The sequence below is a fragment of the Bos grunniens genome, chromosome 15 (assembly GCF_055505025.1).
Source record: "Bos grunniens cultivar Pamir isolate PY7600 chromosome 15, Bosgru_T2T1.0, whole genome shotgun sequence".
Lineage (NCBI taxonomy): Eukaryota > Metazoa > Chordata > Mammalia > Artiodactyla > Bovidae > Bos > Bos grunniens.
The window spans coordinates 56,318,570-56,344,280 of record NC_141179.1 but is presented as its reverse complement, the minus strand read 5'-3'; the positions used below and the strand labels follow the sequence as shown (position 1 = coordinate 56,344,280).

The 25,711-nt window shown below is 41.2% G+C and overlaps 1 protein-coding gene across 1 annotated transcript in view; it reads right to left on the bottom strand.

The window, feature by feature from the left end:
• Positions 1 to 2,651: 2,651 nt before the first annotated feature.
• Positions 2,652 to 25,711, bottom strand: part of GVQW3 (GVQW motif containing 3) — a 30,713-nt gene continuing 7,653 nt past the window's right edge. The window contains exon 2 of the mRNA XM_086338484.1: positions 2,652 to 2,912. Coding sequence (XP_086194610.1) covers positions 2,652 to 2,912 — 261 coding nt within the window. The remainder of the gene's footprint in view (positions 2,913 to 25,711) is intronic.

Genomic DNA, 25,711 nt, shown 5'->3' with positions numbered 1-25,711 from the left:
GACCTGATGCAGCCAAATAAATAAATATTAAAAAATAATAAAGTGCATGAGGTGAAAGTCTTTGTATTTTATCTGATTTATTGGCTACTCTGGATCTTTGTTGCTGCATGCAGTCTTTCTCTAATTGCGGTGCTTGGGCTTCTCATTGCAGTGGCTTCTCTTGTGGAGCACGGGGGATCTAGGGCTTGCAGGTTTCGGTAGCTATGGCACACAGACTTAGTTGCCCTGCAGCGTGTGGGATCGAACCAGGGATCAAACCTGTGTCCCCTGCATTGGCAGGGAGATTCTTAACCACTCAACCACCAAGGAAGTCTGAGCTGAAGGTCTTACATTAAAAAAAAAAAAAGCTGCCTCCCTCAAATTGTGCTCACAGTCAATAGCAGGAAGGGGCAATGAATGCTCTCTTTCCTCTTTCTCCTATTTTTGAGGTTTCTGTTTTTATCACTATTTTATTTGCACAATAAAAAACCAATTTACAATGAAAAATGGAAACAGGGAGAAAATATGAAACCCTGGGGTGTCCCGTGGCTATGCCTTGAGACCAGCAGCAGCTCCTGGCCTTCCAAAGCCATTTGGATGGCAACACACTTAAAGAAGTTGGTTTCTTCTGGACAAAGGAGGAAAGGAGAGAAATGTACTGCACAACCCAAGCCAGGAGGCCTCAGGTCCTCGCTGTCATGCTTCATATGTTTGTGTCATGACTGCATTGGTGAACCTCTCACCTGGACCGAGGAGACATCGTTGTAACCAGGGATTCCCAGACCAGGCGACTTTGTATCTGATGGTTGTTGCTGTTCCCCATTAATTTTTATTGTTAGCTATCCTGGCTTGGATTTGGGCTTGCTAGAGGAAGAGCCAGTATAGGATTCTCTCTGATTGAGGGACAGAGGCCAAGGTGACCTCAGCCAGCAAAGAGAATAGTGAAATAGAAATATCCATGCCTTGGTTTCAGAGCTAGGGTCCAGCAAGTCTTTTGTTCGGGCTTACACTCCTTTGTTGTTATTTATTCACTAAGTTGTGTCTGACTCTTTGCGACCCCAAAGGACGGTAGCCCACCAGGCTCCTCTGTCCAGTAGGATTTCCCAGGCAAGAATACTGAAGTGGGTTGCCATTTCCTTCTCCAGGGGATCTTCCTGACCCAGGGATTAAACCTGCATCTCCTGCATTGGCAGGTGGATTCTTTACCACTAAGCTGCCTGGGAAGCCGTTACACTCCCTATCTTACTCAGTTTTACTCTGTCCTCTAGATCGCCATTCCTTTCAGGATTCCATGCACTGGCCACGCTATTCCTTCAGTTTAGAGTACCCTTTATGGTGTTTCCTGACAGAGCCAAAACCCACCCATTCTTTAATAGCACTTCCTTGATAAAGCTTTTCCCCATCTCCTTTTCAGAAATAGATCATTCCCTTCTCTGACTCCCACAGCACTTGATTTGTATCTTTCCTATGGCAATTGTATTTTTCTGCAGTATGTTATAGTTATTTATGTCCATGTCTGTTTCTCCCACTAAATGGTGAGTTTCTCAAGGTGGCCAAAGAGCCTGTCTTATCCAACTCTGATTCCCCACACACCCTGGCCAATGCCTGGCATATGGTAGGTACTCAATCAAAGTGTGGAATGACATTAAATTAAAACAGCTGAGTTCTTCCTCTTTTTGTGTCATGGACTCTCTGGGAAAGCTGTTGAGATTGTAGGCAGATGACCAGTTGGTTTTCTCTGTTTCTTTCCTGTGTATTTTGAAAGGGGCAGGAAGAGGAAGAGAGTTAAAGCTATCTGTGGATCCATATTGCAGAGATTTCAGCCAGGGGTCCTTGGAGAGGGTAGTAATATGAATAATAACTAACATGTGCATGGACTCTGACACTTTCACACCCATTAACTCTGCTGGGTCTCACAAGGACTGTAGGATGTAGGCTGGGTAGGCAATATTTGGCTTGTCCCAATGTACAGCTGAGGAACCAAAGGCTCAGAAAAATGATTTGCTCAAGATTACATCAACTGAAAGGAGAGCTGAGACTCCAAGCCAGACCTGTTGATTTCAAATCACACACTCATGTGGTTGCAGAGATGACAAGAACACAGACTCTATTACTTTTGATAAATGTTTGTGGAATGAAAGAAGAATACCCACAGTTTAACCCTTGAGAAGGTTTACCTACATCAGATTCCAATTGTTATCATGCATGTTTATTTTCTCACCTAGGGGTTCAGTTCCTCAAAGATAGAATTTATGCCTGTTCCTTTATTCCTCTTCCCACAGCTCAGTCCTTTGGCAGGCCCCTCACTTTTGCTGGGTCTTGGTTTCCATGTCTGTAAAATGAGGAGGCTGAGCTAGAAGTTTAAATCAGGTCACATTCCCACCAGCGCCCAGCACAGAGCCTGGCTTACAATTTCCATCACCCTCCTCGTGGACGACTCTCAGCTCCAACGCTAGAGGCCTCCAGGACTCCAGCTGACATGATGGAGTGTGTACCCCGCACGTCACAGCCTCTTTCCAAGCTGGCCATGGAAACTGAGCCTCCTCCAGACAGCAGGGCTGCTCTGCTCACACGGATCAAGTTAGGAGCCTCATTAGTCATGTCAGATGACATAGTTAACACTTGGGGCCAGCACAACCAGTTCATCAAAAGCTCCTATGTGCCTGGCTCCATCACTGTGGCTGAGGAACTACTGTATGTGGAGCAGACAGCACATCAGAGGAGCAGTGCCAGAGTGCTTCTAAATTGGTTTTGATTAATTGCATGGACATGTCTTTAATTGGTGCCAGGGTAGCGGCCAGAGAACTTATGGGAAAGCAGGATGTTATGTTTTCATTCCCTGAAGTCCCATAAAGCAATGAAAGATGAGGAACAGAATCACTGCTCGTTGAAAATTTATCGACCGTGCAGACCCAGAAAACACAAATAACTATCTGAATCGAAACCTAACCTCATTTTCCCAACTCATTGGAAGCCATGCATGTTCCCCTCTGTGCCCCTGCCTGCCTGCTGAGATGTACAACCGAGTGAAAGGTGTGATTTCTGAGAAATGAGTGCTTTAGTGTGGAGACGGCACACTCGGCTTTCCCAGATGGGCGCAGAGGTATCTGGGAAGGCCCCTCCCCTCAGAAACATCTCCTCCTCCAGCACATCAACATCCTTTGAACTGATATCAGATGTTGATCCACTTTGGGTGAAGCATTCATTCACACATTCATTCTTTCTTTTCCCTCCTTGGAGATTTGTATTGAGTGTGTCTTAAATACATGGCACTATTCTGGTGTCATGGGGAATACAGAATGGAGTCAAGTACAGATCCTTCCCTAAGGAAAACAGTTAACTAGGGGAAAATAGAGGGCAGGTCCACAGAAGAATTAATGCATAATGGTTGCATCACAGAAAATGAAACACTGAGATTTGCCATCAAGAAGACTGGGGTTCAGATCTTAGCTCTGATTCTTATTTCTGAGTCATCGCAGAAGTCACTCTGATTCTCTGAGTTTTAACTACAGAATGGGATAACAACACTGCACTGGGTAATCATGAAGCTTATAAGAGGTTGCAGAGTTGAAAGAACAGGGTCCAGGGCCTGGCGTTGATCAAAAAAGGGTTGCCAATTCTGAATAAGCATCACAAGGGAGGTTCTAAGAAAGTGCTATGTGAGTTCATGTATTCAGGAAACAAATGTTTACCAATCACATACTCTGTGCCAGGCTCTAGGGATTTAAGAAAAGAAGTTCTGCCAGCAATGAGACAGGTCCACTAGGTAGTAGCAATGCTATATAGTATGGCCCGTGCGTGTACATACTAAGTCGCTTCAGTCGTATCCAACTCTGTGCGACCCTATGGACTGTAGCCCACCAGGGTCCTCTGACCATGGGATTCGCCAGCCAAAAATACTGGAGTGGGTTGCCATGCCCTCCTCCAGGGGATCTTCCTGACCCAGGGATCGAACCCGAGTCTCCTGTGTCTCCTGCATTGCAGGCGGATTCTTTAACCTGAACCACTGGAGAAACCTGCTATGTATGGTAAGAATGGCAAATCGTTCTAGGTGTGCTGACAGAAGCCTGCTCTGAGTCAGTGGGGAGGAAAGGAGACAATGGTCACTCTTACTGAGGGTAAAGAAATAGGATAGATATGCCTAAAAAGGCAATGTTTAGGCCAAGTCCTGAAAAATGAGAAGATGTTCATTTGCAGCTAGAACACAAAAGGGTAGTCCCCGCACAATAATACAATGTTCTTTTTGTTTATTGGAATTTGGAATAAACTTCCAATCTGTCCCCTGGATATTGGGGATTTTGGAATCAGCTTCTTTCTTTTTATGGAAACTTCTTTCCTTAGATTTTCCCAAAGGTGACTGCTTCACATTTATAACCTGGTATTTTCTCATTTATTCTTTTGTTTCTTGTATTTCTCCTTCACTAGAATGACTGATCCAAGAGAACACAAGATCTTGTCTTTTCTCTTCACTCTATCACAGCATCTAGAACACTGCCTGACACAGTGTAGGTGTTTGATATATGTTTGTTGCCTGAATAACTAAATAAACCAGGAGGCTCAGGAAGGCTTACTGCTATCAAGGAAATATAAACACACTGCCTGCTGCACTGTTGGCATTGAATTTTTTTTCTCATAAAATTGAGCAAGAAATACCTAAAGCACAGGCGTGCTCAGTCGTGTCTGACTCTTTGTGACCCCATGGACTGTAGCCTGCCAGGGTCCTCTGTCCGTGGAGTTTCCCATGCAAGAATATTGGAGCAGTGGCTGATTCATGTCAATGTATGGCAAAAACCACCACAATGTTGTAAAGTAATTAGCCTCCAATTAAAATAAATAAATTAAGATTAAAAAAAAAAAGGGTCATTTTTCGGGTCATTTTTCTTTCTTTCTTTTTTTTTTTTTAACAGCCGTCTGTCTACAAAGCAGATATGTGGTCAGATGTACATGGGTGTAAACATTGATGTAATGCCAATTTTTACCTAAAAAGACCATTTTCAGGCTTGATGAAGGTTGCTTACAAAAAGAAGAAATGTGTTGATTCCATAATCATCTTTTTTTTTTTTTTTTTTTGGGTTATCGTTACTATCTTTCTAAATTCCATATATATGCGTTAGTATACTGTATTGGTGTTTTTCCCCCTGGCCCACTTCACTCTGTACAATAGGCTCCAGCTTCATCCACCTCATCAGAACTGACTCAAATGTATTCTTTTCAATGGCTGAGTAATGACCCAAAAAATCTACCATTGAAAATGACAATAAAGGGATTTCTCTGGTGGTCCAGTGGCTAAGACTCCAAGCTCCCAGTGCTGGGGGCCTTTGCTCGATCCCTTGTCAGGGAACTAGATCCCATAGACCACAACTAAGAGTTCACATGCTGTAACTAAGTTTGCAGCTAAAGACTCCACATGCCACACAAAGACTGAAGATTCCATGTGCCACAGCTAAGATCCAGTATAGCCAAGTAAATAAATCATTTTCTTTAAAAAAATGGCATTCAAACCAAATGGGTTTAGAACTCAGCTATATCTAATCTATAAGACAAATTCTTAAAAAAAAAAAAAAAAAGGATACTGGAGTGGGTTGCCATTTCCTTCTCCAGTGGATCTTCCGGACCCAGGTATCAAACCCGCTGTCTCTTGCGTCTCCTGAATTGGCAGGCAGATTCTTTACTGCTGAGCCACCTGGAAAGTCTCACCTAAAGCACAGGCTGGAGGAATTGAGATGGGAAGTAACAGAAGAGGTGGTCTCCGAGCTGCTCCCTGAAGGCCAAGACGGGTGACAACATGATGGGGATGTTAGAAGGGCATCAGGAGGATTAAGTAAGATAGCTTTTAAATCTCTTCCAACCTTGAGCTTCTAGGATTGTCTCCCAAACAAATCATCTCTTGCCACCCTTCAGGGTCTCCTCATCACACCCCTCCTTTCTACCCCACCCTGTCTGGAGTCTGTAAGGACATCTGACACACCATTTCCTGCCAATGAAAATCATGAACTGACGTGTGACCTTGTTCTCAGTTTTTACCATCCCCCACATGGAGATGGCCCCATAACTCAGGGTGGGGGCCCCACACAAGGATAGCCTTTCCACAGGGCGGCAAATAAGGTGGAACTGTTTACCTACCAGCACCTTCCTGGCCCTGCTCCCAGATAATTTCATGTCCTCTGGTCCTGAATCTGCTTCTTCGTTGGATGCACCTCAGTTCACTTGCTGGGGCACTGATGTGTGACTATTTAACTGCCTCTGCTTCCTGTCCCAGCGATGCTGGGCTTTAGGGAGCACAGGAGAGACAAGAAAGAGAGCTTTGTATGAGGTAAGCTTTGACGGTCATAATAAAGGCCCCAAACTAACTTATACATACACAGTGCTCGACAATTTACAAAGCCCTAGAGAACTCCGGTTCATCCCTCAAGACCCTGCACCTCTTTTCACTCACCTTCAACTCTCCCAGGCAGAGCTAATCCTTCCCTCCACACTTTGTAGAGCGTCCATTAGACCCCTTATTACCCTGTAATGAATTTGTATACGTGTCTCATTTCCTTCATTAAATCATCAATCTCTTGATGACAGATCTCTTCTCTCCTAGTTAAACACATTTCTTTCTTAAAAAGTACTTTTCATCATACATATTTTTCTAATTATAAAAGTAACATTTATAGTTATAATGATCAAAATTGTATATATAAATGTATAATGAAGAAAATTTTAAATCACCTATAATTTCATCACCCAGATAAAACCATTGGTAGCATTTTTAATCGGAGAAGGCAATGGCAACCCACTCCAGTACTCTTGCCTGGAAAATCCCATGGATGGAGGGGCCTGGTGGGCTGCAGTCCATGGGGTCACTAGGAGTCGGACACGACTGAGCGACTTCACTTTTTCACTTTCATGCATTGGAGAAGGAAATGGCAACCCACTCCAGTGTTCTTGCCTGGAGAATCCCAGGGACAGGGGAGCCTGGTGGGCTGCCGTCTATGGGGTCGCACAGAGTCGGATACGACTGAAGCGACGCAGCAGCAGCAGCAACATGTTTTATATATCTTGAGCCTTTTCATAGCATATAGAAAGTAAAAATGGACTATATAATGCGTGTAGTTTCACAGTCTGGCTTTAGCATCTTTCCATTGTGAACATAAACACATCATTGACAATTCTTCAAAAACATCATTTTAAATGGCTGCACTATTTTCATTTAATGAGTTGACCACAATTTACCTGACAGTTTCCTCACTGAGAGACATTTAGGCTAGTTACTTCTTTTTACTGTTTTTCCAAATAAAATGAGTAGCTGTACACATAAGTCTTTATCTACATCTTTGACTATTTCCCTCAGGAAGATTCCTAGAAATGGAATGTCTAGGTCAACTGGTTTAAACTCCTTAAGCTGGTTCTTGATGCTCACTGCCAAACTGCTCTAAGAACCAATTTACACTTCCAGTAGTACATGAGTGTGCCCATCTTACAGTGTCCTCACCTACATTTAGTATTATCCCATTGGAATCTTCACCAACCACAGTGATCTTCTCACAATTGCCCTTAGGGTGGGTAATTTTCTCAAACACAGCAAAAATTATTCAACCATACAGAGTTGTCTTCTTCTGAGATAATAACCTAAGGAGGGCATATTTGTTTGAACAGATCTTTTACTACTGTAAGTATTTCTATAATTTTGATTTGAAAATTGCCCAAAGAGCAGAAACTTCACTCTTTTGCACCTCAATTGCAATATAATTCTGTCTTTGGGGAATGATTTTTTATTTTCAGCAACCATCAAAAGCCATTTGGAACTCATAGCAAATGAGATGAGGAGCTGCAGCTGGGTTTGAGTCAGAAATGAGGTGTAATTTTACAGTAATGAGATTGAGATCTTTCTGTGACTTGTAAAGAGGATTCCCACAGGAGTTCTTGGGCAGAAGTGGCATCATCACAAGTGCCAGGCCTCTCTACAGGACCGTTCCAAAGTGAGTACAGGCAGGAGGAGGCATGAGTCTAGCTCGTATATGGCCCATCTCCCAGGACTTCATCATTATAGCCCCAGGTACAGGCGTCAATTCATTTCAGAGCTGGTCCTGTTCCACTTTCTGTCTTCATCTAGCCCGCTTGGCCCTGATGTGACTCCAAGGCCAAGATCTTAAAGGGCCAGTTTAGGGGGAGGGTGTCTCCTGCATTGCTGCTTTGGCAGGTGGGTAATTACCGCTAGCGATCCCTGGGAAACCCCCGGAAAACAACAAAGGCCACGGAAGCGGCAAGCATTCAAGAATGAGATTCAAACCCACAGCCTGCAGAGCACAATGGATTAGCAGTCTGTCGCTTTAACCACTCAGCTACCTCACCCAGGTGGCAATAGTGGTAAAGAACCGCCCTACCAGTGCAGGAGATGTGAGAGACTCTAGTTCTAACCCTGGGTTGGAAAGATCACCTCCAGGAGGGCATGGCAACCCACTCCAGTATTCTTGCCTGGAGAATTCCATGGACAGAGGAGCCTGGCAGGCTACAGTCCACGGGGTCACAAAGAGTCAGACATGACTGAGAGACTGAGCAGGCACCTAGATGATTTTACTTCACAGGATTGTTAGAAACGGGAACTACATAGAACCACACCAACATAGACGCACACAGATGCACAGTCACACAAAATAGCTAAGGTGTACCGAGCACTTACTCTGTGCCCAGTACTGTGCTTTATATGCATGTGGCCAACACCGCTGTTTGACCACCTAGAAGCTGTTTCTCTCTTGCTACTTCTTTAGGGGTGATTGTGTAGCCCAGTTCTGGCAAGTGAGATTTAGGTAAAACTCTTATGGGAGTTATTGGGAGCGCTTTTGCTTTCCTAAGGAAACAGGACTGCTAAGTCTGAGCTGTTTTCCCACCCCCACCCTTTCCTGCCTTGATCTTGGAGGTAAGGTTGGGCATCGCAACCATCTTGTAATCTAGATGGAAAGACCAAAGGAGCTTGTTATATAAGAAAGTATATAACTACCTATTTGGTTAAAATAACTACCTATTTGGTTAAGTCACTGCTAGTTATTGCTTACAGCTAATAATATTCTAATACACATGCATAAAAGATATCCACACATAATAAGATGCCCTATGAAGTGTTTCCATTGATACTCATATTCAAACACAGTTCCTCCATCCAGAGAACTAATGATATGAATGATGATCATCTCGTATTTATGTAGCACTTGGCAATTTTCAAAAGATTTTCACATCCATTTTGTCATTTGTTCCTTACAACTCTGTAAGGAAGGCAACTTTTTATCTGAAAAATCCTTTTCAATTGCAAAAGGATATTTAATAAGTATTTTAGAATGCTCATATGTTACACATAGGCTTGCCTTCTTTTCTTCTTTTCCCTTTTTCCTTCCTTCTTTCCTTCCATGCCAACCCTGGGCCTGTTTCTCTCAGACTCACCCCTCAGGCTTCTTCTGCTCTGTTGTGCTCTGTAATGCAGGGACATTGATCCGTTCAGGCTGGGAATCCAGGCCCCAACACATCTGACTTTGGCCTAGGGAAAGTATCATACTAGCAGGAGATTGGGGGTAGGTGGGGGCTGGAAGGTGGGGGCTGGAAGGAAGATGCTGGGATGTTTTTTGCCCTCTGCCCCCCACCACCATCTGCCTCAGGGGCATTTCTGGCTGCATATTTTCAATGGCTCCTGCTCCCAATGTTAGGGTTCAAGCTTCTGACCACGTGGCTCCTGGCTTCCATCTCCTGGCTCCCCATCCCCCGTGAGACTGCCTCCTCCCTCTGCCCCTTTGATTTATGGATAGCAGTGGTTTCCCTAAGCTCTGGGCTGCCTCTCCATCCCCTATCCTACGACCTGTGTAACCAGTCCACTTCATTAGGTCCCTCCACTGTAAATATTTGACATGTCCTCTTTTTCCTCAGTTACACTCATTGATCCATATCACCTTTTTAGGGCACCCACTCGGGGTCAGGTTCTGTGCAGGACGCACAGGGCAAGAGGTGTGCTAGTCTAAGGAGCAAAGTGAAAAGCCTCAGCATGTAATGGTCTCTGCTGAGGGATCCCTAAACTCAGCAAAACTTACAGGTAAGTCTTGCCATTGCCTGGGCTTCTTCCTTTTTCCAGAGGCAAGCCAGAGACAACGGGCAGGACCCTCGGTATGTCCCCTTCAATACCCACTGCACGAGTGAGTTTGGGAGTGCTTCTGGATGATGGCAGAAATGCCTGTTGGCTTTCACCTCCTCCCAGACAAATGCTCCTACCAAGGGCTCTCGGGCTCAGGACAGCCCAGCTTCCACGACCTGCATTGTACTCCCTTCCCTTCTAAACAGCCTTACCTAAAGAAGCAGGAAGAATCTTTTAGAAAGTATTTGCTTCAGCAAAATGCCAGAGATGAATTATCCATAAAAGTTAATGATGGAGAGAAGCCAGTGGTACCAAGTCAACTTGAAGATGCTTAGATATCTTGCATGGGATTTTGCAAACAGACTGGACAAAAATCCCATTTAAAGTTTTATGGCTTTGGCAATGTAGACAACCATTCTGAGCTTCAGTTTTGGAGAACAAAATGGAGACAATACATGTCTTCCTCATAGGATGATTGTTTCTGATCTAAGAAACTTCAGAAACATGACCAATTATCCTAACATAGATGGGCCCCTCCCAACTATAGACACGTGGAGATGCTGTATGAACTATAACAGAAAAGTTATATTTTTATTGCCAATTTTGAAAAAAATATAAAGAGAAATCTCTAGATAAAATAAATGAAAAAGAAATGGAAAACTCAAAGCCAGAACAGGCCAGGTGATGTGCCTGAGCTGCCACAGAGATTTCACACTTATAGATCCTGAGAGCTGCAGGCCAGGGTTACACTGTATACTAAGGAGTAGAGATGGAGCTTCAGTCCTGGACAAGTAAGAAAATTGGAACAGAGCCCGCTGCAAAAAGCCCTGACATTGGAAGCTCTGTCCTCTTCCATGAAAAGGAGACTAGCTAAACTCTATCCCAAGGTCAGAGAAGTTCAAGGAAGCTATATGTCTGATGAGGCCTTGGGTAGGGGAAAAAATGGCACTCATGAGAAATAGAAATTCTAATCATGGCCAAATGCTTATGGGGGGTTTAAATTTACTCTACCTGTATGTGAAAACAGCTATTGAGAAGTTAACATAAAATTCTTGGATTAGGGCTGAAGTAAGACCTATTAAAATTCTTAGGTTTAGGCTGAAGTGAATTCAAAATAGCTCTGCAGAATGCTTAACAATTCAGGGCTTGCAGATCCACTAGAAAAAGCAATCCTTGATGAAGATGCTCACAAAAAGTATCAACCCCATGAGGAAAGAAATGAGCAGAATGGAGAGTCAATCGACATAACAAACTAGAAAGAAGAAGGGTAAAAACAGAACCATCTGAAAGAGACTATGAATTAGGATGATTAATATAGATATAAGAGAAGCAGTAGAAGCCATAATAAAATAATAGAATAGTATAAGAGGAAAAGAGTGGGGAGATTTAAAAAATAATCATGTAGAACTTCCTGAAATGAAAGACACTGCCACTGAAATTAAAAACTCAAAGGATACTAAACTACCTATAGATCTAGCTGAAGAGGGACTTAGAAGAAAAATTTGAGGAAATTACCCAAAACAGAATAAAAAGAGAGAAAGAAATAAAAAAAACCTGAACAAGAATTTAAGAGATATGAGTGATAAAAAGAGAAAGTCAAGCAGATGTCTAATAGGAATTCCAGAAAGATTTAATAGAGGGAATGACCCTGATGAAACTGCAAAACCACAAGGCGAAGAGAAAACTATAAAAGCCCTCAGTGAAAAGGGCCAGATTACCAAAAGGGATGTTAACTATGACAGCACCTTTTCATCAGCAACAATGGGAACCAAAATACAAGAGGATAATATCTTCAAAATGTGGAAAGAGAATAAACCTCAAACTACAATTCTGCACAAGTTAAATTCATAAGTGACACCAAATTTTCAGCCATTTGCAGACAAGCGAAGATGATGAGTTTACCTTACACAAACTTTGCTGAAAGAATACAAGTGGATATACTTCAGTAAGAAGAAAATAATTCAATCCAGCAAAATAAGTTAGATGTAAGGAGGGGGATGCAACGAAGGTTCTAGAGTCAGCTCACATCAGCCCAAAGAGCCGACTCTTAAAATTTCAGGAATTTTGAGAACTGGATGTTAAACAGTCATTGCTAAAAGTTAAATCACACAAACTTACATTTAAATGAATTACTTTAAAATACAGGTTTAAAATCCTCACAATGTTTCACTTCTTAATTATTTTACTACAACTTTGCTATTATCTATGCTCCTGAGGTTATTTATATCTCACGCATCTGTATGGTAGAAGTACTATGTAATGGTGTGCTGTTGGGCATCTTTTCCCTTTCTCTAGACTTCAGTGACGTCACATTGCTAGCTTGATTATGGCTTGAGCACCTCAAAGATCAGCAAATGCTACAAATCAAGACTACCTTTGGACTTCTCCCTTTGGACAATGGATGCGAATCCACCTGTCGATGCAGGGGACATGGATTTGATTCCTGGTCTGGGAAGATTCCACACGCTACAGGGCAACAAAGCCCGTGCACCATGACTACTGAAACCTGTGAGCCCTAGAGCCACACTCTGCGAAAAGAGAAGCCACCACAATGAGAAGCCCAGTGCACTGTAACTAGAGAGCAGCTCCTGCTCTCCGCAACTAGTGAAAGCCTGCATGCAGCAAGGAAGACCCAGTGCAGCCAAAATGAATTTTAAAAAAAAGACTCCCTTACTCCCTACCACATGAGAGCTGATTGTTACTATCTATCAGCACATGAAAGTGGAGAGTGAAAAATTTGGCTTAAAGCTCAACATTCAGAAAACGAAGATCATGGCATCTGGTCCCATCACTTCATGGGAAATAGATGGGGAAACAGTGGAAACAGTGTCAGACTTTATTTTTGGGGGGGCTCCAAAATCACTGCAGATGGTGACTGCAGCCATGAAATTAAAAGACGCTTACTCCTTGGAAGGAAAGTTATGTCCAACCTAGATAGCATATTCAAAAGCAGAGACATTACTTTGCCAACAAAGGTCCGTCCAGTCAAGTCTATGGTTTTTCCAATGGTCATGTATGGATGTGAGAGTTGGACTGTGAAGAAGGCTGAGAGCTGAAGAATTGATGCTTTTGAACTGTGGTGTTGGAGAAGACTCTTGAGAGTCCCTTCGACTGCAAGAAGATCCAACCAGTCCATTCTGAAGGAGATCAGCCCTGGGATTTCTTTGGAAGGAATGATGCTGAAGCTGAAGCTCCAGTACTTTGGCCACCTCATGCGAAGAGTTGACTCATTGGAAAAGACTCTGATGCTGGGAGGGATTGGGGGCAGGAGGAGAAGGGGATGACAGAGGATGAGATGGCTGGATGGCATCACTGACTCAATGGACCTGAGTCTGAGTGAACTCTGGGAGTTGGTGATGGACAGGGAGGCCTGGCGTGCTGCGATTCATGGGGTTGCAAGGAGTCGGACATGACTGAGCAACTGAACTGAACTGAATCAGCACATGGGGCTTCCCAGGTATCACTGCTGATAAACAATCCACCTGCCAGGGCAGGAGACAGACATAAGAGATGTGGGTTCAATTCCTGGGATGGGAAGATCTGCTGGAGGAGGGCACGGCAACCCACTCCAGTATTCTTGCCTGGAGAATTCCAACGGACAGAGGAGCCTGGAGGTTGCAGTCCAGGGGGTTGCAGAGTTGGACACAACTGAAGTGACTTAGCATGCATCAGCATACTGCTGAATATAAGAAATAATGGTTTCCAATGCTAGGTGTATGTCCAAGAGAACTGAAAATATATGCCCATAAAAATACTTAGATCCAAATGTTCATAGTAGCGTTATGTATAATCGCTAAAAAGTAGAAATAAGTCAAATGTCCACCAACTAATGAACAGACAAATAAAACGTAGCTTATCCATACAATGGAGTATTATTAAGGCATAAGAAGGAATGAAGTACTGAAGTACATATTCTAACATGAATGAATCTTGAAAACATTGTGCTAAATGAAAGAAATTAGACATAAAAAGCCACATACAATATGATTCCATTTATATGAAATATCCAGAATAGGCAAATACGTAGAGACAGGAGGTAGATTAATGGTTACCAGGGGCTAGGGAAAGAAAGCTGAGCATGGAAGAATTGATGCTTTTGAACTGTGGTGTTAGAGAGGACTCTTGAGAGTCCCTTGGACTGCAAGGAGATCCAACCAGTCCATCCTAAAGGAGATCAGTCCTGAATGTTCATTGGAAGGACTGATGCTGAAGCTGAAACTCCAATACTTTGGCCACCTCATGAGGAGGACTGATGCTGAAGCTGAAACTCCAATACTTTGGCCACCTCATGAGAAGAACTGACTCTTTCCCTGATGCTGGGAAAGATTGAAGGCAGGAGAAGGAGACAACAGAGGATGAGATGGTTGGATGGCATCACTGACTCAATGGACATGAGTTTGAGGGCACTCCGGGAGTTGGTGATGGACAGGGAAGCCTGGCGTGCTGCAGTCCATGGGGTCACAAAGAGTTGGACACAACTGAGCAAGGGAACTGAACTGAACTGAGGGTGTAGGGATAGGAGGTGGGGGGAGGTAGTGGGTAATACCAGTAATGAGTATGAGATTTCTTTGGGGGATAGTGGTGATTGCACAATCTTGTGAATATGCTGAAAATTATTGAATTGTAACTGTAAAAGGGTGAATTTTATTGTATGCAAGAAAGGACTTGGGGAAGGATGAAGGGGTAGTTAGGGAGTTTGAGACTGACATGTACACACTGCTATATTTAAAATGGATGACCACCAAGGATCTATGTATAGCACAGGGAACTCTGTTCAGTGTTATGTAACAACTTAAATGGGAAAAGAATTTGAAAAAGACTAGATACCTGTATAACTGAATCATTTGCTGTACACCTGAAACTAACAAAACATTGTTAGCCGACTATACTCCAACATGAAATAAAAAGTTAAAATGAGAAAGAAATAAAGAAAGGTAGGCAGAGAAATTGGTATGTATATTTGTAAATCTAAATAAATACCGGCTGTTAAAACATCTAATGGAGGGAATTGAGTGGTTAAAAGTAAGTTGGAACCAGAATACTGAAAACCAAATTACCTGGAAGATAAAAGGGGGTGGAGAGCAGAATTAACGAATTCTAAGTTCCTGAAATCTTCACAATGAGCTAGTGATTAACTTAACAATTTAGGTTGAGTATGCACATTAGTAATGGAGGAACATCCACTGAAGGAATATAATTAGAAAGTATAATTTCCAAACCACTAGTGAGACTAAAAAGGGGATAAAGAAAATAACCAAAGTAAAAGAGGGCAGGATAAGAGAATACAGCAAATAAAACACGTGGCAAATGACAAAACAAAGGGGGAAGATATCTCTAATATATCAAAATGAGAAGAAATATAAACATGCTTATTAGACAAAGATTCTTAGACTGGATTTTAAAAAATCCAGCTGTATGTTGGTTACAAGAATGCATTCAAAAGTTAAGGACACAGAAGTGTTAAAAGGATGGGGAAGATATACTAGGCAAATACAAAATGAAGTAATGCAACAATAATAGATTTTAAGTAAAAAAGCATTGTTAGGGATACAGTCAAATGCCTTAAGGATAAGAGGGACAGTTCATCAGGAAGATATAATGACCAGAACATATTTGTTCCAACTGGAAATATTGCCTCCAAATATATAAGAGAATTACAAGGAGAAATGGACAAATCCACATAGTGGGAGATTTTGACACATCTCCCTCAGTAGCTGATAGAGTAAGAAGACAAAATATTTGTAAGGCTATAGAAGATTTGACTGATTGGAAAAAGTCAGTTTTCATTCCAATCCCAAAGAAAGGCAATGCCAAAGAATGCTCAAACTACCACACAATTGCACTCATCTCACACGCTAGTAATGCTCAAAATTCTCCAAGCCAGGCTTCAGCAATACGTGAATGGTGAACTTCCAGATGTTCAAGCTGTTTTTAGCAAAGGCAGAGGAACCAGAGATCAAATTGCCAACATCTGCTGGATCATGGAAAAGGCAAGAGAGTTCCAGAAAAACATCTATTTCTGCTTTATTGACTATGCCAAAGCCTTTGACTGTGTGGATCACAATAAACTGTGGAAAATTCTGAAAGAGATGGGAATACCAGACCACCTGACCTGCCTCTTGAAAAACCTATATGCAGGTCAGGAAGCAACAGTTAGAACTAGACATGGAACAACAGACTGGTTCCAAATAGGAAAAGGAGTACGTCAAGGCTGTACATCGTCACCCTGCTTATTTAACTTCTATGCAGAGTGCATCATGAGAAACACTGGACTGGAAGAAGCACAAGCTGGAATCAAGATTGCTGGGAGAAATATCAATAACCTCAGATATGCAGATGACACCACCCTTATGGCAGAAAGTGAAGAGGAACTAAAAAGCCTCTTGATGAAAGTGAAAGAGGAGCGTGAAAAAGTTGGCTTAAAGCTCAACATTCAGAAAACGAAGATCATGGCATCTGGTCCCTTCACTTCATGGGAAATAGATGAGGAAACAGTGGAAACAGTGTCAGACTTTATTTTGGGGGTGATTGCAGCCATGAAATTAAAAGACACTTACTCCTTTGAAGGAAAGTTATGACCAACCTAGACAGCATATTAAAAAGTAGAGACATTACTTTGCCAACAAAGGTCCGTCTAGTCAAGGCTATGGTTTTTCCAGTGGTCATGTATGGATGTGAGAGTTGGACTGTGAAGAAGGCTGAGCGCTGAAGAATGGATGCTTTTGAACTGTGGTGTTGGAGAAGACTCTTGAGAGTCTTGGACTGCAAGGAGATCCAAAAGTCCATCCTAAAGGAGATCAGTTCTGGGTGTTCATTGGAAGGACTGATGCTGAGGCTGAAACTCCAATACTTTGGCCACCTCATGTGAAGAGTTGACTCATTGGAAATGACCCTGATGCTGGGAGGGAATGGGGGCAGGAGGAGAAGGGGACGACAGAGGATGAGATGGCTGGATGGCATCACTGACTCAATGGACGTGAGTCTGCGTGAACTCCGGGAGTTGGTGATGGACAGGGAGGCCTGGCGTGCTGCAATTCATGGGGTTGCAAAGAGTCGGACATGACTGAGCAACTGAACTGAACTGAACTGATAGAAGATTTGAGCAACACAAATATCACTTTTTCTATCTTTCCATACTTCCATTCCTGGGCCTTGAAAGTTCCTCCTTCCTGTAGCTCTACATTGAGTTAATTGCCAAGCCTTGTGGATTTTCACTGTAAAGTGGGCTGGTTTCCTGCCAACACCCTTTCATCCTGGAGTTAATTCTTTGGCTCAGGCTTTAGTTGTCTTGCCTGAACCATTGTAATTGGTTCCTAAGTGATCCCCCAATATTTATGGAGAACTGCCCAGACGACATGTGTTTTAGGAGTTTCATGTTGACACTATACATTTTATTGTTGGATTAAACCAGACCAAAAGTACTACCATATTTCAGTCCCAGTGGAATTACTTTTACTGAACTGAGCTCTGGTGTTAGGTTATCGGCTATTTGGCGGGATGGTAAAGACAGAATCCTGGGAAACTCCTTCTGCCTGGTATATTATTCCAGGCACACACTGTAACCTCTTTGTGAGGAATATTGGGAGGAAATATTCTGGAATCTGTATGTCTCTTATGCAAGAGTTTGTACGTATTTTATGAACACTAAATCAAGTAACCAATACTTCCACTTTACTAGGGTCAGTAGAGAACTCACAGCCAAGCTTGCTGGCTACTTTTAATAAGTACAGTAGTTTTCATTTATCTGTTGTTTGCTTTCCACAGTTTTAGTTACCCGTGGTCAACTACAGTCAGAAAATGTTAAGTGGAAAATTCTAGAAATAATTCATAAGTTTTAAATTGCATTCTATTCTGAGTAGCTTGATGAAATCTCATGTTGCCTGGTCTATTCTATTCAGGATCCCCAACCATAGTGTCATTCGTTCCTGACATCCAACCATCAACATTGTCATAGTTCTCAATTATCCAGTATCACCTGGAGCAGATGATTCTCATCAACGCATTAGAAGGTCAGTGGTAGCCTAACGTTACATCACAATATCAACTTCACTCACCTCACTTAATCTCATCACATAGAAATTGTATCATCTCACAGCATCACAGGAAAAAGTAAAGTGAGTACAGGACAACAATATATTTTGACAGAGACCATATTCACATAAATTTTATTATAGTACCTCATTATAATTGTTCCATTTTGTTATTCATTGTTGTTGTTGTTAATCTCTTATGGTGCCTAATTTATTAAGCTTTATCATAAATATGTATGTATAGGAAAACAGTACATATAGGGTTCACATTACTTGTGGTTTCAAGCATCCATTGGGGGTCTTGGAATACATTCCCTGCAAATAAGAGGTGGAGAATACTGTATTCAGAATAATAATATCTAATATTTATTGAATGCTTGCTCTGAACCTAGCACTGTTCCAAATGCTTTCCACGTACTAATCTATTTCACCCTCATCTCATTCCAGTGAGAATAGATCATTAAGATCCTCTCTTAAAGATGAGGAAATTGAGACCCAGAAAGATTACATGACTGGCCCAGGGTTTATAGTGTTGACTTAAAAAAAAGAAAAAGCACAACATTAGAGTTGTGAGTCAAGTTTTATTTAGGGCAAAATAAGGACTACCACCTGGGAGACAGCATCTCAGATAACTCTTAAGAAACTGCTCCAGAGAGGTAGAGGGGAAGGTCAATATATATGTGATTTTGGTGAAGGGAAACTACATGCAATCAAGCATATTTTTTGCAGAAGGTTTTTGCTAGTCACGAGAAGTCATCACCATGAAGGATTTTAGTGTTGTTCTAGAAATGAGGAGATATAAGAATTGGGCTCATAAAATCAGCTCCTAAAAATATCCAAATATCTGAAGAACTGTTCTGCCAGTTTTTCCTGGAATATAGAGTGCCTCATTTCTGCTCTCCACTCTGAGCTTCTTTCAGGGGGTGCTGAAAATCAGCAGCTGCAGCAGTACATGATTTAATCCGTGTAGACAGCAAGTGCCAATTTGTAGCTGACAATAGCTAGTAAGATGGAAAACCAGAATCTGGATCCAGGCAGTCTTTTTCCAGAGTCTGTACTCTTAACCACTATATATATTCCATCTTTAAGTTTTATGGTATGCATGCCCATGAGCTAATTATAAGCCCTAGCTCTATTAATTTTCTGTGTTTATACTGTTGCTTCTGGCCAAGATGTAGGAATAGGGATTAGACCTATTTCTGGACAAAATATATGAAACAATGACTTTTAAGACATTGGATATCAGGTAACTAAACATAGTGATTCCTAAAAGACAGGAAATAAGTGAAGTAAGCCCTATGATTATCTCTGCTTTCCTCCTGGAGAAGATTTCCTAGCCTTGGTACCAAGAGAGCAAACCCAGGCAGAACTCAATAGTTTCCCTGAGTTGAGGAGATGGAGTGGGGAATCTCAGGGTGGTTAAGGTGGTGAGTTCATAGAGAAGAATGCCAAAAAGAAGAGAGCTGAACAGAAAGGAAGCCCTGGCTATCTGCTGCGGGTCCACCCTGAGTCTTCAGCATGCATGTGAGGAAACTACCTGAATCCAGAAAAAGAATCATCCAAAAGAATTAGAAGGAATAATTCTTGAATATCACAGAGGTCCAGTGCTTGTTCCCAACATTAAGAGTGGCAAGGCATAAATCACAAGGCATCAGATGGGCTTCGTCACAATAGTGGGGCAAATTTAGCCCTAGGATAACCTAGTTGCTCTAGTACCATCTAACAAAGCTTAAAAATAACAGCCAAAATCTCTTTTCCAAAAGCCAAAGGACCCATATAAAAGGACCCCTAATGAGGGGAGAAAAACCGGTCACTTAAAACTGATTAAGATAGGTGGAATGAGTAGATAAGAACATTAAAATAGTTATAATTATATTCCACATGATAAGAAACTAGAGAAAAGAGTGCACTTGATAATAGAGACATGGACAGTAAAAAAAAAAAAAGACCCAGGGACTTCCCTACAACCAGTGTCCATATCTTGGTTTCAAAACACCGTTCTCCAATAAAAGGAACCAAAGCACTTTAGAGAAATGGTTGATTACAGATTTGGAATAAGGAAAATATAAGATGATCTCAGAGCATAATGTAATAGTATAAAGTAAGGAAGTGCTAAGAAAATGAAAGGATGGACCACGTCAAAGAGACACAGAAATCAATCTTAAAGGGCATCCAGTAGCCAAAGCTGGAACCATATGATCAATAAAATAAATAAAATAGTATTGAATTATAATATAAAATGTTAAATACACATGAATCCAAACTGATATAAACCAGTCATTGAATAAATAAATAAATTGGGGAGAAAATATATTAATAACTATTCCATTTAGAAGAAGTCTGAATAATATATATAGATACTACCCCCCACCATAAAAGGTGGAACTTAATCACTCCCCTCTCCTTGAATGTGGCCTGAACTTAGTGATTTGCTTCTAAAGAACAAAGTATGGAAAGAGAAGAATAGTAACATTACAGTAGGAAAATCTAGCAAAACTGCCTTAACCAAGTGATTAAAATAACATCACCAATGATGAAATGTGGATATAATGTGCCCTCTAATTTGATGTAACAATAAGGACCCTTCACTTCTATGTTATTCTTTCCCCAAATCCACAACCCCAGTCTAATTATGAGGAAAACATCAGACAAATCCAAAGTAAGGATAGTCTATAATATACATGACCAGTATGCCTCAAAATTTTCAAAGTCATTAAAAACAACCAAAAAAAAAACACTGAGAAACTGTAGTGGGTGAGAAGAGAAGACATAACAACTAAATGAAATGTGACATCTTCAGCTGATTCTTGGAACATAAAAAAGACATTAATGGAAAAAGTATTGAAATCTGAATAAAATGTGTTAATTATTTACTATTAATGCACCAATGTTGATATCCTAGTTTTGATAAGTGTATTATGGTAATGTAAGAAAATAACATTAGAAGAAACTGAAACTGGATGAGAGGCATGTGGAATGCTTTGCAAATTTTCTATGACTCTAAAATTATTCCAAAACTAAAAAGCTACTAAAAAAATCAAACAAAACCCAAGCCAGATTTCTAGGGATAGAAACTACAGATGAGAAGTACATTAAATGAAATAAAAATAAATTAGGTATTTCAGAAGAAAGGATTCATAGGCTTGGAGACATAGCAATAAAAACTACACAAAAAGACACAAGAGGGAAAAAAAAGACAGAAAATATTGAACAGAGCATCAATGAGTTAAGGAACAACTTCAAGCAGACTAATATACATGTAATTGGAGACCCTAAAGGAAGGAGGGGCAAAAAAAATTTTTGAAAGAAATGATAGACATAAATGATGAAAACTTTAGGGCCACACATTCAAGAATCCCAATAAACCTCAAGCACAAGAAACATGAAGAAAACTACACCAGGGTATATCTTAATAAAATTGCTAAGGTCCATGATAAAGTCTGAAGAGCAGCATGAGCGAAAACAGTACATACAGAGGAACAAAGGTAAGAATTCACCCAGAAGATAGTGAAGCAAAATCTTTCAAATATGGAAAGAAAGGAACAAAGAATTGTTTACTTACAATTTGAAAATATTTTTCAAAAACAAATGTGAAAATAGGGAAAGAACAGGCTTTTCAACAAATGGTGTAAGGACAACTGGACAGCCACATGTGCAAGTATAAAGGTGGGCATTCATCTCACAGTACATACAAAACCAAACTCAAAATGGATGAAATACCTAAATATAAGTGCTAAAACTATGCAACGCTTGGGAGAAAACATAGGGGTAAATCCTCATAGCTTTGGATTTGGCAATGTTTTCTTAGTATAAGCAACCAAGAAAAAAATAGATCAGCAGCAGACTTCATCAAAATTTAAAAAATCTGTGCATCAAAGGACACTATCAAGAAAGTAAACAGACAATCCATGGAAATTCCTTGGTGGTCCAGTGGTTAGGACCCTGCTCTTCCACTGCAGGGGGGCACTGGTTTGAGCCCTGATTGGGGAACTAAGATCCTACAACCATTCAGCATGGCCAAAAAGATAAAATTAAGAAATTTTATAAATAAAAAGGCAATCCACAAAATGGCAGAAAGTATTTGCAAAGCATATACCTGATCAGGGTTTAGTATCCAGAATATATAAAGAACTCTTCCAACTCAATAACAAAAAGATAAATGACCCAAATAAAATGGGCAAAAGACCTGAATTAACATTTCCCCAAAGAAAATATACACAAAAGCCAAAAAATACATGAAAACATGCTCAGTATCATTAGTTATTAGGGACATGGGAATCAAAATCAAAAGATACCACTTCATACTCATTAGCATGGATAGAGTAAGAATGAAGTGTTGGAGAGAATGTGGACAAATTGAAACCCTTACCTTGTACACTGTTGGTGGTAACATAAAATGGTGTAATTGTTGTGGTAAACTCAGGTGGTTCCTTAATAAGTTAAACATATAATACCATATTACCCAGCAATTCCATTCCTAGGTATATACTCAGGAAAATTAAAAACAAATATTTAAACAAAAACTTGTACATACATATTCATAGCAGCACTATTGATAATAGTCAAAAGGTGGAAACAACCTAAATGTCTATCAGATCAATGTCACTGAGGGTCGGACACAACTGAGTGACTTCACTTTCACTTTTCACTTTCATGCATTGGAGAAGGAAATGGCAACCCACTCCAGTGTTCTTGCCTGGAGAATCCCAGGGACGGGGGAGCCTGGTGGGCTGCCGTCTATGGGGCCGCACAGAGTTGGACACGACAGAAGTAACTTAGCAGTAGCAGCAGCAGATAAAGAAGATGTGGTATATCAAGACGATAGACTATTACTCAGCCCTAAAAGTAATGGAGTTCTGATGCATGCTACAGCATGGGTGAATTAGCAAACATTATGCTAGGTCAAAAAAGCTGACACAAAGACCACATATTGCATGATTCCGTTTATTTGAAATGCCAAGAATAGGCAAATCCATAGAGACATAAAGTTGATTAGTGGTTGCCAGGTGCTGCAGAAGTGGTTAAATGAGGAGTGAATACTTGAGGGATACAAAATTTGCTTTTGGAATGTTCTGGAACTAGACAGTGGTGATGATCGCACAACACCGTGAATGGGCCAAATGCTACTGAAATGCACACTTTGGTTAAAATGGTGAATTTAATCACACACACAAAAACAATTTCCATAAGTCTATTCTTTGATTCATCTATCAAACATTTATTGAACAGTTCCAGGCAAGCTTTATTCTGGATGCAAGAAATACAGAAAGTAATCAAATGTGGTATTGGCTTATAAGTTCATGGGTTGGTAGGGGAGGAAGAACATTCTGCAGACAATTAAGTTCAGATAAGTGTTATGGTTTCCTTGACATAAGAATGGGCACTGTACATTGTGGGGTCTGCTTTACCAAGACGTAGGGGGTGGAGGACAGCAATGGTAAGGCTGAAGCTTGAATGCTGAGTAGGAGTTTGCCAGGTGGATGGCAGCACGGATGGATTCCAGGCAGAGGGTGTGACTTAATCAAGCTAGAAAAGCTGGCATCAAAAAGCCTATGGCTTTTTTAAAAGCAAACTCCAAACTAAATAGGATGTGTGCAGCACTGCAGAGAATGGACTTCAGAACAGTGATGTGACAGGTAGGTGACCACCCCTGTCTGGATGCAGTATGTGACACTAAGACGTGTTAGGGGAATGCCCTGGACTTGACAGGATGTAAGGGTCAAAGGAAGTGTGACTCCAAAATTGGGCTACTTTGTTGGTGGTGGAAATTGCCAGTCCTTAAAGTGGGCCTGAAGGACATTCAATTCTTATGGGACATCAAACTAGAATTTATACTCCTCCCCATCTTATGTAGTCTACTTTTAATTTTTTTTGTATTTGAGACCTCCTTCCCTTTTTCTTAGGCTTCTTCTGTTTTCTTGTCTGAAACATATGTTACTATAGAAATGTCATGGTGCAGTATAGCGGCATTTACAAGTGAAGTGTAAAGAATTTTCAGAACATCTAGAAACACAAATCTAGGGTTTAGGAATATAAGCCCTAATGATGTGACAGCGTTCATGCTTTCAGATACCGTCATGAATATAAATACACCCGGAAATTTCAGACAGCAGAGACGAGATAGTTGAGAATTTTATTAAGATTTATGTGCCCAGATTTAAAAAAAATGTGATAAATATTAAAATCACAAAACATTAACACACTACTTGGAAAGAACATCTGGGGAAAAAATGAACGACAGAATGCCAACATTTACTTATGAATACACACCTCTGGGAGAAGGAGAAGGCCCAGACATCCCAGGAAAACTTGGAAAAACCTTTTTACCACCTTATATGCCATAAATATGTTCTCCCCAAATTGCATGTAAATCAGTTATTGATAAACCATATTCATCAAATGCAAGAGTGACCATTATTTTAAAACCATATTCATCAAATGCAAGAGTGACCATTATTTTAAAGTTATCTGAAGAATGTACACTTTAGTGAAGGAAATTATTACCAAAGGAGTAATGGAAAAAAAGTCACTGGACTGAGTGAAATTCAGCATCCTTCATTATTATCCTGGCTCTGTCACCAACTAGATGTGTGATTCAAAAAAACTCACTCAATCTCCCTGGGCCAATTTCCTCATCTAATCTGTGTTGTAATTCTGAATTTTCACTTATTAGGTTCTTAAAGCAAGTCACAGGAGTGATGGCCCACAGCCTGACGTCCGGTTTCTTCTGAGAGGTAACATCACAGGACAGAACTGAAGGCCCTTCTACACAAGAGGAGCTGGGGATGTCAATGCCAGTCAGGCAGTTACCACTGCTCTCTGTTTTGCCTCTTTATACTCCCCTTTCTCATCCCCACAATCGCCCTAAGTGTGACGATTCCAACTTTTGTTCCCAATTCTTTACAAAAGCTTGTTCTAGAGCTGACTTGTGGGAAAAAGCCTGACAGTCTAAGGCAGGAGCCCATTCTCAGGGGTCTCTCCACATCTGGCCTTTCCCTACCACACAAGGCTGGTACTGCTTGAAGGCAAGGGCTATACCCTCTGTGCCTAGTTCAGATGCAGGCCTAAAGAAGGAACTCAGGGGTTTCCCTGGTGTGCAGTGGATAAGAATCCTCCTGCCAATACAGGGGACACAGCTTCGATCCCTGGTCTGGGAAGATTCCACATGCTGCGGAGCAACTAAACCCATGTGCCACAATTACTGAGCCCGTGCTCTAGAGCCTGTGTTCCACACCAAGAGAAGCCACTGCAAACGGTGAAATTCCTGAACCCTAGAGGTGAACTTTTGGCTGCTTTTTTAAACATTTCTGAACTCCCCAAATTTTCTACAATGGGCAAAAAATATATAGAAACCACAAGTATTAAACCTTCCTTTTCCTGGCTTTTAGTCAATACCCTGGTTTCCCATAAATAATGTAAACTTTGCCTAGTTCTCCAATGTTTGGAACGGGATATAGGTCACACATCTTTTCTTTAAGAGAAACAGCCAGTATAGTTTCCTAGTCCATTCTGCTTAAAAGACACTATGCATTTGTCTTTGTGGACAAATGCCACCTAGCTCCAGGCAAGGGCCCTCGCCAACTGGTTTCAGAAAAGGATATTT